The sequence below is a fragment of the Micropterus dolomieu genome, linkage group LG16 (assembly GCF_021292245.1).
Source record: "Micropterus dolomieu isolate WLL.071019.BEF.003 ecotype Adirondacks linkage group LG16, ASM2129224v1, whole genome shotgun sequence".
NCBI lineage: Eukaryota > Metazoa > Chordata > Actinopteri > Centrarchiformes > Centrarchidae > Micropterus > Micropterus dolomieu.
This window is the reverse complement of record NC_060165.1, coordinates 18,905,027-18,924,201: the sequence shown is the minus strand read 5'-3', so window position 1 is coordinate 18,924,201 and position 19,175 is coordinate 18,905,027. Positions and strand designations below refer to the sequence as shown.

Here is a 19,175-nt window from a genome sequence, read left to right as displayed (position 1 = left end):
TCCTGCCTGGTAACAAACCATAAATGTGAACACTCACACAAACACACGCACACACACACACACACACACACACACACACACACAAACAAGAGTACTCTAGGGTGCTCAGCGGGTGTTGAAGCCAAGCCTAAACATCCATGGCCTCGATACTAAATATCACACCGTGGCCCATTAGCACCCTGCAGGGTGAGGTCTGGGGGAGAGAGAGGCTGAGCCAATCACACACTCTTGGGAGCCTCAGCAGGTGGGAAGGAGAAAGCAGAGACGCAAGAGGCTACAGCAGCAGCCACAGGTTTAACAACGTCTCTCACAAAAGTGTCAATGTGGAATGAGTCAAAACTATACTGGAAACCACAACACACAGTGCTCAACCATCTGATTACCACCATGCCTATTTCATGATACTTACCATTCCCTCAAACTCCATTCACAGTCGTTTTAAAGATGTAATCAGTAATATCTCCCAGTCCCTTTCCAAAAGATTCCGATAATTTATGGGTGGGGGCTTGCAAGTGTAGCTGATCAATGTCAATCACTTCTCTTTTATCTCCATGGCAGCTGATATTTCAAGCTTTCTAGATAGGCAGAGATGGCCCAGGTGTGTTTTGGTTTTGAATGCTCCAATCTCCAAGGTCCCTGATGAGCTACCCAAGATGAGCTTCAGTATGTACATAGTTTCTTTTTGTATTATTTCTTTTAAAAAAGGTAGAAGAAGCTTCAGACACTGAACTATTTTTGATACTGATGAAGTTTTGGGATGCAAGCTAACAAGTTAAAGGGAAACTCTGGTATTTTTCAACCTGTCTAAGTGACAAATTGGAACAACTATTTTTGAAACCGGTTACAGCAATGTAATCCTTTCTGGGCATATGTGCACCGCCAACGTATGTCCACTAAAAGTGCTTGTTTTTGCCACTGAGCAACAGTGTTGTCACTCTGTTCAAAGTCACCAGACTCCACTGACAAAAACAGTAATTTTATCTCACAGAACACAGGAATTGGTGGTCTACTGCAACATTACAAAAGGAGTTTTTTTGTTATTGCAAATAAACTGCTGCTTCGATATATTAGTTAGTTTGTGTTATTGTGTGACTTTGGGGTTTTATAGATCTGAACGTCACACAGACTTACAGAGACCCAACAATTCCCACCATGAGAAAGTGCTTGGCCATAGTGGCATGGAAAGGCTCCCGCTTAACAGGGAGAACCTAGACAAAGTGTGGGCCTCAATATCACATACGACACATTTATTTAAAAAAATATTGCAAATAAAGGCGGGAAAGACACAAAAAAAATGGGGAAAAGGGTCCAGGTTGAAAAAGTACTATAGGTTTACTATAAGTACTTATGTTCTATAGCAACCACGCAAGGTGCCAACAGCTCACCAGAAAGAAACTAATAATTTACACACACACACACACACACACACACACACACACGGCAGGGCTTCCCCGAGCAATTTGGGATTCAGTATCTTGCCCAAGGGACTTGGGCAGACTGGGGGAGCCGGAGATCAAACCGAGATTAGTGGGCAACCGGCTCTACCTCTAAGCCACATGCACCCTATCAGACATGTTTCACTGCTCAAAAGCAAGACGATATTAAACGCTAGATATTTGAATAGAATTTAATGCGATATCCCCATTTAGGATGGAACACCATGTATCTTCGCTGCAAAATAGTTAAAAAAAAAAAAACAACATTACAAAAGGAGTTTTTGTGTAGAGCAGGGACAAACTATGCAAGGGAATGGTTTGAAAGATAAAGTTACAGAGACAGGGGAGGGTTGACATAAAGGGAGTAAATTAGAGAGACACACATCTATAAAGTTGCTCTATCAGCCATCTTGTGCTGCCCAGCCCACCTGGCAGGTTATCCATTGCAGAACTGCAGAGCGTCCAAGTGTGGCCAGGCCAGCTGATGAGAGCAGCAGCCATAATTACATGGCCAGATTGAATGTCAGCTGGTGAACTTGGCTGTTGGGGTTGGCCACAACTTCACAGTTTGGTCGCAAATAATGTAAAAGAAAATACACACTGGAGATTCTCAAAGGACTTCACCACCTGTAATGTTGCGTAACAGTTTGCGTTGTGAGGATTAATCTAATCAATAAATTGCACCACTTCCCACTAGAGAATGGTCCAGCAGCAATTCAGATGAAAACAATGTAAAACATTTATAGTGTGTGAATATTGTTTAATTGATACTGTAATATAAGGGAAACTGATGAAATAACATGTATTTTCATCAAATTTTGCTCTGTCAAAACATCTACAGCAAATTGTGTGAAAAAAAAAATGGCCCAGATTAGGTGTCTGTCCAAACATCAATCTTGATGGAGGTTGTTTGAAAATCTGAAAGCCCCTTATCAAATGCCAAAGCAATCTTGACCGAACAGAACCCCACATTTTAGACTCCAAACCTTTCAAAGCAAATGATTTACTTTCAACACTCCCTGCCAGCTATGGCAGCGAAGTGATGGTCTGAACAAAGTGTCGAAGGTCCAGATGGTGTCCTGTCAACTACTGTTCAAAACAGTCATCTTTCTTGAGCCCAAAGCATGAAAAGAGCAGCACAGAGGGGTGGAAAAAAATCAACAGTGATGCACCAGAAAAAGGCCCTCAGACCATTTTAGAAGGAATCTGCTCTCGTAAATAATGACTCAAAGTGCCGTTTCTCAGTCTGGCCTTTGTTCCTTCTCTTGACACATTACTAGTGATGCAGAAGCAGATAAACTCCACTCTACAGTGTCAGGATAATAAAATGAGTCTTACCTCTTGTGGCGGCCGCTCCCAGATCGGGGGGTTTCCTGAAACAAATAGGAAAGGAATACTTTCAGACCAAAAACAATAACTCAAGGGTCTAAAACTGCAGAACCAATGTAATTTGGAGCAGTGATGTCTCTAATTTCAAGCAGTAATGTAATTTCAGAAAAGCAGTGTATGTCAGAGTGAACTTTTAGGTATCATCTATTGTGTTCATCTGCCTTGGGTTGTGTTGGGTCACCAAAAAAGAAAAAAAAATAATCACAAAATCCCATCACGAGATAATAGAAATTTATCAAGAGCAGCACTTATAGAAAGCCTTTAGGTTGTGTACGAACGTTTGCGAATCGCAGCTGCTGAGCTGATATATAGATAAGCTTTGTTGCATTTAATAGTTCAGCAGGAGCCCTATAGCCCCAAGTTGTGGAAGGCAATCTTATTTTGCAAAATGGACGTGTATGTTTATCTTCTTTTCCCATTACTGTATGATCTAAAGGTTGTTTAGTTCTATACAGCAGTCATGCTCCAATAAAGTCGCCTTTGGTAAAACAGCGCCTCCCTCAAAGAATGAGGTTCATGTCACAGATGCCGTGTGATGAATACACATCTCCTCTTTCCTAAGGTCTTGTGCAGTGAAGGGTCCCGGGTTTGATTGAGGAGCACTGGCTCTGTTACAATCCATCAATTAGAAGTTGGCTTTACTGGGTGAAGGGAAACGTTGTGCCCGACTCTTAGCATGCACCAGCCTCTCTCTCTGAGTGACATATCATCTATTACCTGTGGGTGAAATCCCGGCCCTCATCTCCTCCCTGGCTCAGGCCGGGATGGATCAACTATGATGGTGGATAGTAAGAGGGCAGTCTGCAGCAGCACCGGGTCATGCATATCATACGTATCATCTGCGCATATGGCCTGGTTCAAGCAACACCTGGATTTAAGAGCAGTTTGATTCATTTTGTTTTTGAAACAGATATTTTCTAATTGTAATCCAACAGCTGTTGCAGATGCACCTGAAAAGGCTTTTCTAGCTCCTCATTCTTTCCCCACAAACTGTCTTATCAGGAATTTAATTGAAAGCAGGCAGATGGTGCTTCTAAACAAGTGTACTGTACTCCAATTTCAGAGTGAGCCTGAACCCATTAAGTTTATTACAGAGTAGAACCATGGAGTTGGTGTGCTTGAGACTTTTAGAAAATAAGACCCAGACCAAGTATAGCTTAAGGATTAAGACAAAAACGGAAGGTCAGTGTCACACATCTAGGAGTGCAAGTAAAACTTTCTTCTATTGAGTGACATGTCAGTTATTTTCTGAATTAACTGACTGTTCAGTCTATAAAATGTCAGAAATCTGTTGATCGACTAGGTGTTTCAGTACTATTATTACACACCTGTCCTAAGGTAAATAATTAGGTATGGAGAAAAAAGCAGCTGTAACCCCACGTTTCCTCTGACAGAGCGTCCTGTCAATACACATCATAGAGTAGAAATGGAAATGCTGTCTAAATGTAAATGTGTGTTTACTCTCTTGCTTCCACAGTCTTGTGTAACTTGAACAAACCAAGAGGATTCTTTGATCTTTTGAATATACAGCTGACCGGGAAACCCTGGCAGCTAGTTTTCCAAAAAGAACCTGACAATGTAGAAAATAACTGTTTGCTTTCACATTTCCCCAGAAATGTTACCATTTTGTAAGATCCAGCATGAGCATGTTTCATATTCAAAGTCTATTGGCCTACTGACAAGGGTCAGTGGACTGGATTGATTGAAAGGGCTGAAATATGAGTCAAAACAACAATATGAGTGAAGGTCACAGCGGTCAGCAGACGTTGCCAATCCTCCTTTGGACATTGTGACATGTGCAGTCAAAACAAAATGCATATAGACTGTAAAGCTAAAGCAGAGGGGGTTTATCTCCTGCACCCAATGGCTAGCACCTTTTTGACTGGTATAAATTAAATGCTGGTGTTAAAGATAAGCATTTCTGCAGCCACAGGAAAAAACTGCAAAATTTCTCCAAAAGTAATCAGTTACTCAGTTATATATGAGCAAGTCTCACACTACAGGACTAAATGATTAAATTGTTTGTTGTAGGGAAAGAGAGATAACTAATCAAAAGAATGACTGTGTTTAAAATAGGATATACTTTGATGGGCGAATTTGCGAATTAAGGGTTTATTTCCATCAAAACGAGAGCTGATTGTTAGAACAGGCAAAAGACAACAAAGATAGTTTTGGCGAATTAAGGGTTTATTTCCATCAAAACGAGAGCTGATTGTTAGAACAGGCAAAAGACAACAAAGATAGTTTTGGTGAGTTTGGTGAGAACATACAAGTATCAATAAAGCAACGATACAGTAAGAGATCTACAAGTGACAAAAGATAGTAAGAGCAGCAATAAATACTAGTAAGAGCTAAAATAATATATGGCATTAATGGGGTAAATACATAAGCATAAGCAAAAAAAAGTAAGTGTTAATGGTTATTTTGTTTCTTTCCACTTTGAATGAAGTGTCTTTTGCAAGGTAATATGACTGTTTTGCTCAATAGAGTCTGTTGGGCCATCGCACCCATTTGATTTGGTCTGAGATGCTTGTGCTCTAGTGCATTTAGTAGCAGTGAATGTTGCATACAGCTCCTTTAATGGCCTCCAGCTATTAGACCCTCTTCAGTGTTGCGTTGACTTCAGATTAGTTCAGAAACACTGCAGAAACAATGAAGAACCATATCTGATCTGTTTATAATCATCTGCAGTTTGTCAGAGTCTCACGCGAATTCATTATCTTGTACCATAGTCTGAGTACTGCAGACAGTTTCAGGCAGTTACACTGAGGCAGCATGTCCACCCTACTGCAGATAGTTAAATAGAAAATGCCATGTATGTGTCAACCAGGGCTCCATCCTTACTATGACCTCTTTTGATTGGTAAACAAAGAGAATTGCGGTCACGCAGTCACAATAATTTATATGAAATATATCTTACAAACACTCAATTATATCAGTATGCGATATAGTCAAAATTACCATATTACATAAGGTACATACGTCTGTGGTTGATACGCAGCTGAAAATCTGAAATTGAAATCATATTGTGTTTACAGCAAACATCCCAGACTTCATTTCCCACATTACTACTGCAGCTTTTGGCAAAGTTTTTTTGCAAGTGTGCACCTCCTGTCTGGGATATGAATCTGTGAGACAAGGTCAGTGTAATTCATGTGTGACTTCTTCACTGCACACAATATAAGCTTGGGCATCTTTATTTATCATGCCTGAGCTGCGCTGACAGCTCCCATAAGCCCCGCTACAGCGTTTAGAGCTACTAAGGATACAGAGAGACAAATATCAACAATAAAAAAAGTGCTTTATCAGTGACCTTAAGCAGATTAATACTTTATGTGCATTTCTGTGTGTATGTGTACCTGTAAGAAACACTCCATGCCACTTTCAGACTTATAAAACACATTCAAATGTCTTGCTCGGACATTTACGGCTTGATGTGATCCACGATTTATGTCTTGACAGCTCTTTAAATTTAAAAATCTCTAAAGGAATGCCATCCAATTCCATGAAAAGGTGATCTTTGGCTTTCTATCCAGCCACTAACAGTGCAGCGCTCAGAGCATTTCTCTGCACAAAGCTGATAAAGATCACAATTTTACTGGAGGAATTCAATAAGTTCAAGAAAGAGGGCGAGATGCTCTTCAAATATGTATTCATGATTGGCATTTAGAAGATGCGGGCAGGCCAAATACATGAACCAGCAAAACTAGGCTACTGGAAAGTCTCTATCTTGGGAAAGATCACTGGCTGTCTTTTGTTTGAAAACGTCTGAATTGTTTTCCCATCGTTCATTGCTGCAATTTCTTTATGCCTCACACAACGTTTTCATTAAGATGCCTCACCTAGCTGTCTGAGTCTTTGATGCCGGCTGAAAATAGATGTCAAAATGCCAACCTGGCACATCAATTGAAGGCTGAAGATAAAAACAACACTAACCTGCAAACTACTCTGTAAACAGCAGCACAAAGGCATGTTAACCTCTTACCCTTGTGAACGTGAAAGGAACTTTTCCCTGTATTTCACTAAGGTTCTTAAAAGAACTAGTCTTGCACCTATGTAATGTCTGTACTAGAAAAAAAACAGGCTGCTTAATCTGCACTGTGCACCTTATTTTTTATATTCATGTTTTAAAGTGGTGATATTATGCTCATTTTCAGGTTCATCATTTTATTAAGAGGTTGTACCACAATAGGTTTACATTTAATTTTCAAAAAACACAATATTTTTGTCATACTGCACATTTCTGCAGCACCTCTATTCACCCTGAGTGTTGAGCACTCTGTTTTAGCTACGGAGTGAAGCATCTCACTTCTATTTGATCTTTGTTGGGAGTTGCACATGCGCACTAGGTACTGCACCAATCAGAAGCAGAGTAGGGCGGGTCCTGACATGCTGGTAAAGACGGCTTCGGTTCAGCTGTACATGTTCCCGAACCAGCTTCGCAACCTAGACTGGAGCAAAAGTTTCATAGTGGTGAGTTAATGGTTTGTAACAAACGGATCTTTTCATACGTAAAGTTTTAAATGTGCACCTTCTCTAAATCACAGTAACAACTTTATGTCCATTGACTGCCTAACGTTTGGTAGAGAGGGTGGGGCTGAGGGGAGGCAGTGGGTGGATGTCACTTTGTGTGCTGTAGCTCAGTGTGTTTCTCCACACTAGCCACTAGGAGAGCATGATGACGCAGATAGTTTACGGAAGTAAAGGCTGGACTACAGTCGAGCTGTTTTCAGGCAGTTTAGGAGCTGTGTTTTCTGTTGGAGATGATAACTCCCTTTCTGGTGGACTTTTTCACTTTGCAAATCTATTGCATGAACTAAAAAAGATATAACACAATAAAGGAAAGGGAAAGGCCAAAAAGCTCTTTAAATGATAACTGAATTCAATGATCAGCTCTGCTGTAGTCTCCTTTGGTTTGCTGTGACCACTTTGTTTAGTTTCTCACCAACTAGCTAAAATGTTTTTGCTGGTGGCTGTCCTGTCAAAGATAAATATTGGTGTGGCTTATATAACAGTAATGCATGAAATCTTGAATCAACAAAAGGTGTGAACGGTGATTAAATGTAGTCTCAGGCAAAAATTCAGTTTGCTGCTAGCACAGGGAGCTGCTGCTCGTGGTTGGAAATGCCATGTGATGGGTAGTGAACATTTGCCTGCTGTTCAGACAAGATGCTCTGCATCAGCAACATTTTTTGGACTGAAAGGTGCTAATTAAAAATGCTAATGAGGCTTGTTAAAAAGTGCTGGATGGAGATTGTAGGCAGTTATGTGCTTTCCATGTGAGAGAGGCAGAGAAGAGATCTGAGCAGCTATGTTGTGGACCTGGCGCCACATTAAATGCAAATGATCCCGAGGAATGTTCCATATGGTTCTGGATGCTGGATCACTGAAACAGGGTTCCTTGTAGGACTTACATACCAGAGGGAGGTAAGGCCTGATAACCAGGAACACATGCCTGAGGTGGGCCTCTCTGACTGGCCATCACTGAGTCTGCACATATCAGATAGATGTGTCCAGTCACACGAAGAAGAGATGTGTGTTCATGCACAAATACACATCAGCACTATAAGCAAATTTAAATGGAACACAGGTCCTTTGAAAGAGATGGAAAAATGTAATCTAAATCATCTGATAAAATATTTAATAACCATGATCGTTTGTGGAGTTTCCATTATGTCTTTAGCAGCAGAAGAGTTACAGCTTATTTTGGTTGGGAAATGCTCTGAGACCTGGGGAGACCCTACAGCTCTGAACACAAGCTGAACTGAGCTTTTTTTTTAAAGAACTTTTTGTCCAGATATCTTCATACCAGACTGGACGCTGTATATCATAACGGGCCTGACATGGCAATTGCTTGTCTCCCCTTGATAAATGGGGCCCGGGAGGAACGGCACATTTTTGGGATGCTCTGTCTCTACAGATGTCTAACTGACAGCTCTGTAGTAAATCCACTGACCACACTGGATCTCTCCTGCTCTTTATTTCTCCCAGTCTGCCTCCTTATGAGCACGCTGGCACAGGACCCCCGGCAGAATATAAATGTCAGTTTTATATGAGTGACAGTGAGACATCTAATGGCTAGTTTCTGCATAGCCACATCTGGTCTGCATTAGGCGTTATGTTGTAATGAAAAGAATAGATTCAGCAGGCATGAATAGACATATTCTGTTTCAAATGATGGACTGTGAATCTCTTCCTCTAAATGGACAAACTGTGAGGAAGCTGCAGAAAACCAATTCTACTGAACTGCCTGTTGTTTGCCTAGGCGTAGACTAGCTGATGTAAATAGTTGAATCTTTTGCTTTTTATTTTTTTTATCCGGGCCACATCTCAGCAGGTGCTGTCACAATTTTCCTGTTAGTGTGGTGTTTGTGTCGATATTTCATACACAAGCCCTCGCTTTGCGTAAACAGCTTCAGACGGTTCCAGCCCAAAACAAAATAAGCCTGCTGGTGCATAACAGCCAATCCACCTGGAATGCAACTCTTCGCTGCATCCATAGGAGTTGTCAGAGCCGTCTGATTTGTATTTTTTATTTCTTTCAAATAGCAATTTCTATGTCAATCAGATGATGTTTTACAGAAATACAGAGTGGAGGCTGCTGTGGTTGTTACACAGCTGGATGCTTTTCATATCCTCCGTGTGCTCAATTTCTTATTGAAAATCACTCCGTGTGTATTTGAAGTAAGTTTGAAATTACATACACTGCACTACTGAATATGAACTACTGTTCTCGATAAAAAAGAAAAAAAAAAAGACTCAAATTATGAGCGTGTCATTTCTGATTTGGTTTCAATTTTACTAATTCATTTATGTCCTCACTCTACAGACAGCTCCTGGTCTTATTTGGAGGAAGAGTCTCTGCATGGGTTGACTTTTATTAAATAAACTTGCCAAGATTAAAAGACTCATTTTGTAGACATCAATAGTCGCTGACTCACATAGTTAAGAACCACACACCTTATACACAAAGCAGATCCCAACACTGGCTTTGAAATGAAGTTTGATGAATGTGGCTCTTAAGTTTGTGGACCTTAGCTACACAGAGAAACACTAAGTGGTGTGTAATGTAGAAATCATTGCTTTGTTTCATGTTTGGGGTTGAAACTAATTATATTCATTATCTGTAATTCCATTGATATTTTACTTAATTGATTACTCGTTTAGTTTGTAAAACAACAAAGAAGCGCAAGTTGACATCTTCATATTGCTTCTTTTGTCAAATATATTTAATTTACAACTGAAAGAAAACTGTGAAAAGCAGAAAATCCTCATTTCAGATATCCTCACATTGTAGATCCCCTTTCAGTCCATCAGTTAATCAATGAATGCACAATTCATCCCAACACGCAAAATACGTCTCTCTATAAAGTCTCATCAACAGTAGCTGCATAGAAATAAGTTTATGTCACACTTTGTATGTTCAACCAGCTTCAGGAATAAGCAAATCAAAAGGGCACAGACTTTAAGGTGTTTCTTTTTGCTTTTAGCCGATTTCACGGTGATGATGAAATACTGAGACACCTTTGGGTTTTGCATCACTGCAGCTTTTCACACAAACTCAGCTCCTGAGCTCTCTGGGTGTCTCCTTGAGCAACAGTGCCTCAGTTTGGCAGCACTGATGTATCAATCTGTACAATATTCTGCTCAAGTAAAGCGTGGAGGAGAAGTAGAACATCATTTGAGGCAGAAAATACCGACTGGAATACACAGGCACTACTGCAGACATCATGTCTCTTCTTGGATGTTGGAAGACTTTTTGGCTATGAATAAACTCTCTATGAACTCAGTGTTCATATTGAACATTGATTGTTTGTCTTCATTGTATTGGGGTGAAAATCTCAAACACATGGGTAAATACCACCAAAACTATCCACAGGGTTAGTCACCTCCAGAGGTAGAGTACATGGAAAAACATTATGAGTGTGTAGCTCTCTCCTCCTACCTCCTGTCATGTCACGTTACGTCTTACCATTAAGTGGGCAGTGGCGAGGTCAGCTGTCATGGCCTCATTCTGGAAAGTGTTGGCTTGAACCAGCTCCTCCTCATTCCTCCGGTCCTTTTCACCTGCGTCATCATCGTCCAGCTCATCCAGGCTCTGAGAAAAGAAGAAGAGAATGACAATGGAAGACAAATCATTAGACCAGCCATGGGTGGAGTAGGAACAGTCACAGATATGTTACGTTTACATGCACACATGAAATCGGAGAACAAGTTTATATGCATAGAAAGAAACACCTTGGTGTTTGGGGACCAAATTTGCTACATGCAAGCTTTGGCTTACAACTTCAAATAATGCCTTCATGCTTATTGTGACACATTTCATTAATCAACAGCAAACCATTCATAAGCACATGAGAGCCCAGTAGGACAATTTTTTTTTTAATCAGCGATTATCAGTGAAATCGGACACTTGCTGTGCTAGAAAATGGCTTTTGTGAAACAGACCCAAGGTCACTCTTAAACCTGTGGTGACATGCTTTTCAGTAATCTAATTTCTTCACTAGCCAGGGCATATTTTTTTTAACCTTGGCTGCATATTATTTATCTATATCGAGAGAGAGAGAGAGAGAGAGAGAGAGAGAGAGAGAGAGAGAGAGAGAATAGTATATAAGTGTTTATTTATTGTTATTTTTTTATAGACCGCCAGTTTCAGTCTTAGTTATGAGTTTATTATTTTGGATACAAAGATGCATGGCTGTGAGTGAACATGGCCAAGGAATCACTTTTCTCTGACAGAAACCTTGCTGTTCTAATCAGGTTTCTCTAATCCCTTACTATGATTTTAAAGAAATCAGATTTCCCATTTACATGATGTAAAGAAATCAGGTCCCTACAGAGAGCCAACAGTAAACTGGGTCACTTCAGTACATGTTAACGCTCTGACAGATGTGTGGTGACAGGCGAGGTCATTCCCACCATAACAGCGTTGTTGACCTCTGCCTCAACACGCCTAAGGTCTCCTCTTAATCCTCTTAAGACATGATCACATTCACTTCCAGGAATCCCTGAGGAGCTGCAGCTCGAACACTACCACACACTAGATGGAGTTGAGCAAGGCAACAGGAAGACAGTCTGTTCGAGGGCCTTTCACCTCCTGGGGACAGTCAGAGGGGATTTCTGACCAGTGGAATGTCCCTTGAAAACACAATAAAAGACATGTACAAACATACAGAGAGCAAACATCCCTTTGACAGAGGAATCGGGGGGGGGGGGGGATTGCTTTCATTATTTAGGCAGAGATAATGCACATTGCCTGGGAAAACCATCAACTTAACTCATTTCAATCTTAGCTTTATCATGAAATATGTGCACAGCCTCAGCTTCCTATTTGCAATACTTTACAGTGAACTGTGCGGTGGAGTTAACGGGTTCATCTGTCTAAGAGGTGAAGATGCATTGCTTAAAACAGAGCTCGGCATTAGGATGGATGGTTGGATCGTGACGAGAGACAGATATCGGGGCCAAACTCCCAGGAGGGCCACAATGCAAACCAGTCTTTCCTGCTTCACGCTGCAGGGCAAACAAAAGGTACCCGCTCAAAAGGCCCTTTTCGTGGTAAAAATAGCCTTACAAGGTTAACAAGGAATGCGGTCATTTGCAAGGCCTTTCCTGCCAAACGGTTTATCAGTTTTCCTTGGGGAAAACGCCAGCCCCTTTTCTTTTTGACTCTTACAGTCTAATGCCAGCCCTCTCTCTCTCCTGATACAACTCTGTGCTCACCAGTCCTCTCTCTGTCTCTAATATGCATGTACACAGGAGAAGACACAATGTGAACAAGCCCTCCAATAAATACTACCTTATTTATGTCAGAGAGGTTTGGATTTCCATAGTTTGTGGGGTTCTTAAGAAACTTTAATTGCATCCATCTATGTGCACACCCACACAAGCCTACACAAGAAATATTTAGTTGCCAACCTGACACAGCATCATTTCAATATTAAGACGTAACAATATGTGGGAATTGAAGTACAGAGGTTTTGGAGTAAAAAAATAAAAAATAAAAAAAGATATTAAACAGAAGTCTGTCTGTGTCAACACATAGTGAATTGTGCAGTGACTAACCACTTTGCTATGCACACAGTTGCCTGAAATGTGGAATTGGGAATCTCAAAGTTTATTTTGGATAGAGATGCAGCCCGTTTTGCCCTCCAGTATTCCAAATTACTGTGCATTTCTTCTATTCCAAATAAAAAGGGAAAAGGGGGATCTGCGTGCAACCATATAAGGGATGTTTTTGCTCTCGACACCATAAAAATAAATCTGTTTATTTTTCTGGCCAATTTCTTACCTTGGGAGGGAAGTTGTGGAAGGATCAATGAGTGATGCTTTGACACATGTTAGAACTTAACAACGTGTTCACATTTAATAAATTTAAGCAATAAATATTTGGGATAATTTTTTCTTCTTTTCAAAAAACAAAACACAAATAGTGTTGTAGGATAAGAAAAAGTACCGTTCTTTAATATGATTTATGGTTGATTTTAACAGATTGATATTCTGACTGGACACATTGTTTTATTGAAAACTATCATGATTTTGCACCAGTATGACGGAGATAAATGTGAATCACACTTTCATCTTAACATCAATCTGGAAAAAAGTGCTATCACGTCTGGCTTTTTTCACCTAAAATAGTCATTTTAAAGTATTCTACTGTCAATCTTAATCAATTTTGGTTAGCTGGATGAATGCTCACAAGATGCAACTGATTATGTCTGATGGAAGCACATGGGTTAATTAAAAATATACAAAACAATTCAATATTTTAGAATCACACATTTATTCATCTTGGAAATAAAGTCAATAGACAATTAACTATGATTAACTGCCCCCTAATGAGCTATAATTAAGGTAAATCCTGTAAAAAAAAAAAAAAAAAAAAAAAAAAAAAAAAACAGCCAAAAGTTGTTATAACATAACTTTACTAACATTGATTCGTGTGATGATCATATGTGCCGAGCAAAAGAGATTTTTGGGGTTTATTGGGGTTAAACTGAAAAAAGCGGACAGATTTCCAGCTTCTGCTTCCTGTTTACAGCAGGACCAACGGCCTCACAGGATTGTTTACTTTAGCAAGACAAGTAAAACAAGTATCCTGGTCTGCTCCAGCCTCAATACCCACGTCCGTCACTTTTCACATGAAGAATTAAAGAAGCTACATCTGGAGCAGAGCTTCACGGTCTGTTGGAATGTCTGTTGTGGTTGGAAACTCTCTCTTTGGGGAGGAAAACGATCAGTCGTCTATTCTAAAGCTCTTCCCCTGGCTGCCAATATCTGAATGCATCTGATTCTTTGTCTGCAGAACAGCAGGCAGTGTGCTTTAGTTCTCTACAATGGAATTTTCCTTTTATGTGACTGTCAAAGTGATGGTGCCTCATGGTTATCTTGAGTGAGCTGAGAACATTGTGTGCCAGTAGACCTGCAGCATTAGAGTATATAAAAGAGGTAAGAAACGATGGACTGCCAAATTCTGATGTCACCCAAATGTTCCGCAGCAAGTCGACTCAGGGGTGGATTGTATAGAAGAATTTAGCAGATGGTTTACGTGCAATTTCTTTTACGTGAACAGGAACATCTCACACAGACGTGAAATAATGAGCTCTAAAGATGTATTAAGTAAGAGGTGATGCTCCATAAGAACTTCTTCACTATAAAATAAGCTATGACACAGTAGTAAGAGAGAACATACAGTTCTTGATAGCAATGATGGAGTTCATTTAGCAATAAAGCAGAAAATTACAAGCAGAGGTCAATTTTGAATAAGAAATAGGGGTCTTACCTAATCTACATATATCTTTCACACATTGTGATGGCCTAGCCTCTCTTAGGTTTTCCTTCTAGCACATGCATTTTTAAATCTCTGATTTGTGACATCTGCAATTAAATAAAAAATCGCTTGTTACTCCCTCCCTTATTGTATACATACTTTACAATTGTTTAACACCAGATAACCTTTCAAACTGACTCCACAGAAAACAGGCTTCTAACCAGCATTCATAAAAACCTTCTATTCTGGGTTCAACACTAAATAAAAAGTTTCATCTTTTGGCACAGTCATATTGAAATTGTATTTGATTAGAAACAAAATCCACTTATTGACTTGACTTGAGTAGATGTGAGACAGCAGTCTGTAAATATTTAATAAACCCTCTCTTAAAATGTATCATAAACCAAAATAGGAATATGATCTAAAATGTCTTTCATGATAGCTTACTTATATGTTTGGAATCATTGTAGTCTGACCAGCTAAAAATAGTAGGCTGACTGGTTGGTTTGTTCAAACATCATTAGCTGTAGCTGGTGTTTATTTTAAATGTATATATTTAAAACTGAGATAAGAGTACATTTAAGGCTTGTCAATTTGGTTTATTTATCAGCCCAAACCCAAATACCCCCTCTTCTTCTAAGAGAACCCAGTTAAGATCCAATATGAACATCCATGCTGCCTTGTCACCCTGCCAGTACCCTGTCCACTTAGTCCTCAGATTTATCTCTAAACAAGCAAAGGCCACCTCCGCCGGCGGCACACTCTTATACAGCAGGCTTAATGACTTGTGTGTATTAATCACATGCCACTCGCCACAGCACAGTGACTTCATTAAGATGATCTATTAGAGAAGAGGGACGCTGGCACACTGATGCCCAATGTCTTTTAACCAGGACTGCAAGTCAGCGCAGACAACAGCACAGGTATGGCAGAGATCAAAGTGAGGACATCCACCCCAGAGCTGCTGGCTGATTAATGTAACACTACAGACTGCCAAGGTCAGTGTTAGGTCCAGCAGAGGTACGTCAACTCTGAGCCAGAGTTAGACATCATTTGACAGCATCAAAAAGGTGTGACTGGACCTTCACTGATCTGCGCCACAAACATGAATAAATATTAAATTTATTCATATGATAGTATTCTTTATTTGAAATTGCATAAAAGACCAATCAGGAACTTAACCAAACTAGCTAGCTCCAGCCTCTCATCCAAATATCGTCATGTCCACACAGTCTATGATCAAGAGTTACTGGTATGTCTGTGCAAAAGGTTTAGAAGTGGTAGGTAATCAATGCCTGCACCCTTTTTATTTTAGAATGAAAAAAGGAAGAGTGTGCTGTACTTTTCTTGGACAAACTTTTTTTTTAACCAGATGTTGAGTTCAGGCCAAAAAAGCAGCATACTTATGTTACACAGATCAACACAGAGCCAAGGAAGAGGAGTAACAAAAGGAAGAAAAACACAAAAGGCATTAAACAGATTAAAACCCATTTCTCAGCAAAAACTAAAGCTGTACATTTTCAAGATTTAACACCACTGCATTTAAGATTTATCACCATTGTCAATACCCTGTATAGCTTAATTCACTCTTTCCAAAATCTGCCTTTTCATTTGATTCGAATCCCAAAAATGCACAACAGGGGTTTTTTTGTCAGAGGGTTGTTTGGGGACAGAGTCGAGTCAAACAGCGTACAAGACATTCTCAAGAATCAAAGCTTGTACTGGCCACAAAGCCCCGGGATTCTTTCTTTAAGACTGTGTGTTTATCAAGTGAAAGCCTTGCACTTTTTTGGCTTTGAGCTTGAAGTCGGCTTGACCCCAATTTTCACTCCAATTGATACTATAATATTTTAATCAGCACTCACCCAGACCTCAAAATTAAAGGAGTATTCTGACAAACAGGGGTCCGGCTGTGATTGTTGACCCAGAGATAGCAGCATCAGCATTCCTCTGGATGTGTCAGACAGAGCCAAAGGACTGAGGGGAGGCCAGTCGGACTCAGCAGGGCTGGCTAGAGATCTTGGACTGTCTTTGATACATCTGTGGGAAACAGCCCTTGTAGCACTTTAAGTTTGCCAAACTTGTTCTCTGGTCTATAACCTCCACAGTAGGTTGGAACAGATTTGTAAAGAGTCTGGTTGAGGGTGTGTGTGTGTGCGCGAAGGGTTGAGAGGACAGAGGAGTTTTAGCAACTTGTGGGGGGGTTCACTCTGTATAAATGGGAATTTACACTCCAACACCGCAGACCTCCACAGAAAACCACAAGGCCCTTGCTCAGTCCCCTGCTCAGAGAAGTCTGGTCTGGCAAGAAGTCTGAAACTAGAGCTGACCGATACCAGGCCGATGTCAGGCTGAGATCGGTGTCCGCATTTATGTTGGCATATATGCAAAAGTATAGTTTACAGCTGGATAGCAGCCAATGATAGCACCACAGCAACAAAAGACAGATGTTTCATACATGATAAGGTCATACTGTGCTTTCAATATATTACACATTATAGAAAAACACAGTTTTTACATAACTTCCATTAGTGTGACAGAAAGCAACAATTACAGTGAGCAGAAGGTTTGCAGTAGAGATGTCTCTGCAGTGGTGGACTCATGGTAAATAAAACAAGACAATGTGCCCTCTAGGGTGCCCCAACGTGTGAGGAAATGTGATGTGCCCTAATGGGCGCCTTTCCAATGGAAAAATTGTTAAGCAGTGCCCTCTAGGTGCAACTTTGTGTGAGGAAATGTGGTCAAATGCCCTCTGCAGGGATTAATTACCACCGGGCACGTGCCCAGGGCCCAAAGGAGCCCATAGAACTTTGTGATTAACTATTGCCGAATTTATGCTGCGCAGAGGTGTAGTTTCTGGGGGAGCTCGAGAATACCGATCCACTGTGCCATCTTTCGTTGATGCTTGAAAGGCATGAATTTCCAACAAATACACGTCAACACGCGTTGTTCAGTTTTTGCTCCCTGTTGCCCCGCAACGTGAAGCTTGTGCCCTTTTTGTTTGTTTTTTTTACTGTTACTGTATATAACTGTATGCAACATGTAGTAGCATTTTCGACATATTTCTGACTACTTGAGTAGAGAGGAAAGAACAGTAAATGTCAAACAGCTTGCAGTATGGCTAAGAGAGCTCTTTAACATGGATTACAACACAGCGAAGTGTGTACACAGCCAGAGGAAGACCTTAAATAACCCCTTTCCCTGCTTTAAACAGGATCACTGCAGCCCCATGCTGTGCCTGTGACCATCAGCAGACTGTAATAGTCTTGAGACTGTGACCCCTTTGCGTGGACAAACTGAAAGGCTTTAGGAGTAATGGTAGTTTACCAAGCTTCTATAAACACCACAGGCACGGCACTGTACCCATCTGAATATTAATCCAGTGAATCACTATATCAATCTGAAAAACAGCATTGCTTTGCCTGTCAACCTGAGGTGCAAAACAATCATTATCAATTCAAACCAGTATCCAGCTGTGAATGAGTTCTGACGTGCTTATTGAAGGCAGGTGAAATTAAGAATTGCAGGTAAGCAACACTTAATGAGTCAAATGGAAAAATGAAGGGTTACATGACAGGCAGTGTAAAACTGTAAAAAGTTGCTAATGGATGACATTAACTAAATTTGTTTAATGCCATGAAATTATTCAAGATCATGGAGAATTGTGTAATTATATGGCTTTGCCTTGGATCCCTGATAAATATTTAGCTAGTGGTTTAATTTATGTATAACAGATTTGTTTCACATAACTGCAGAGAAAATGCCAAATCTGTTGTGCTTCTCAAATGCCATTTCTGCCTCTCAAGATAAAAACCCATCCACTTTATTCCTTCCAGAATTAGGGATTTTAAAACATGTCATGTGCTACATGTACCTAAATGTTGGTTATGCATCCATGGCACCTAAATGAGGTAAAAATCTACAAAATAAAGATACAAAGTAAATAAGGTAAATTTACCAGTGTTTGAGTGCATGCAAGTCTGACACATTTCCTTTTGGTTCATAAAAAGGTGACGACCAATTCCTTTTATTGTGTTTTGTGTTCCATTTCCTCCAGGTATAAACACTGTCATACCAGGAAATAGAAAGCAGGCTGAACTCTCCTGCCCTGTTGTGCTGGAAAGGTTTTTGTGTATTTGCTCTAGCCTCCTCTTCATAAACACTGCTGACTTGTTTCTCAATGGAGGAGATGCAGCGTGTAGTTAAAGCCCCATTAGTAGGTCACCTGTTTGTTTTCTCTTGCGTTTGACCAGCCAAAAGACTGTCCACAAACTGACATTGATTGGTCCATGTCACTGACCAGCAAAGAGGTAGAGGACTAAGACAATTGTGGATAAATTTTTTGTGTCAGGCTGAATTTTGTATAAAATTATGCATATATATATACACATATTTATAATCAGTTAGATGTAAAAGTGCTGCCACAAAATCCTTTAGCGAGAATCCCGTAGATTCTGAATGATGTATACCATATTGTCATACTCTTAAAAAGGACCATACCAGGCCTTTTTCATGTTCAGCACATTAACTACAAATCACATACACTTTACAGCTAGCAAGTTTGCAATTAACTGTGTTAT

General features: G+C 40.2%; 1 protein-coding gene across 1 annotated transcript in view; it reads right to left on the bottom strand.

Annotated features, from left to right (window-relative positions):
- The window catches only part of pawr (PRKC, apoptosis, WT1, regulator), a 72,345-nt gene that overhangs the window by 13,487 nt on the left and 39,683 nt on the right, over window positions 1-19,175 (bottom strand). Inside the window, exons 3-4 of the mRNA XM_046071868.1 lie at window positions 10,798-10,923; window positions 2,775-2,809 (exon numbers count right to left, since the gene is read on the bottom strand). Of these exons, the coding sequence (XP_045927824.1) occupies window positions 2,775-2,809; window positions 10,798-10,923 (161 nt within the window). The remainder of the gene's footprint in view (window positions 1-2,774; window positions 2,810-10,797; window positions 10,924-19,175) is intronic.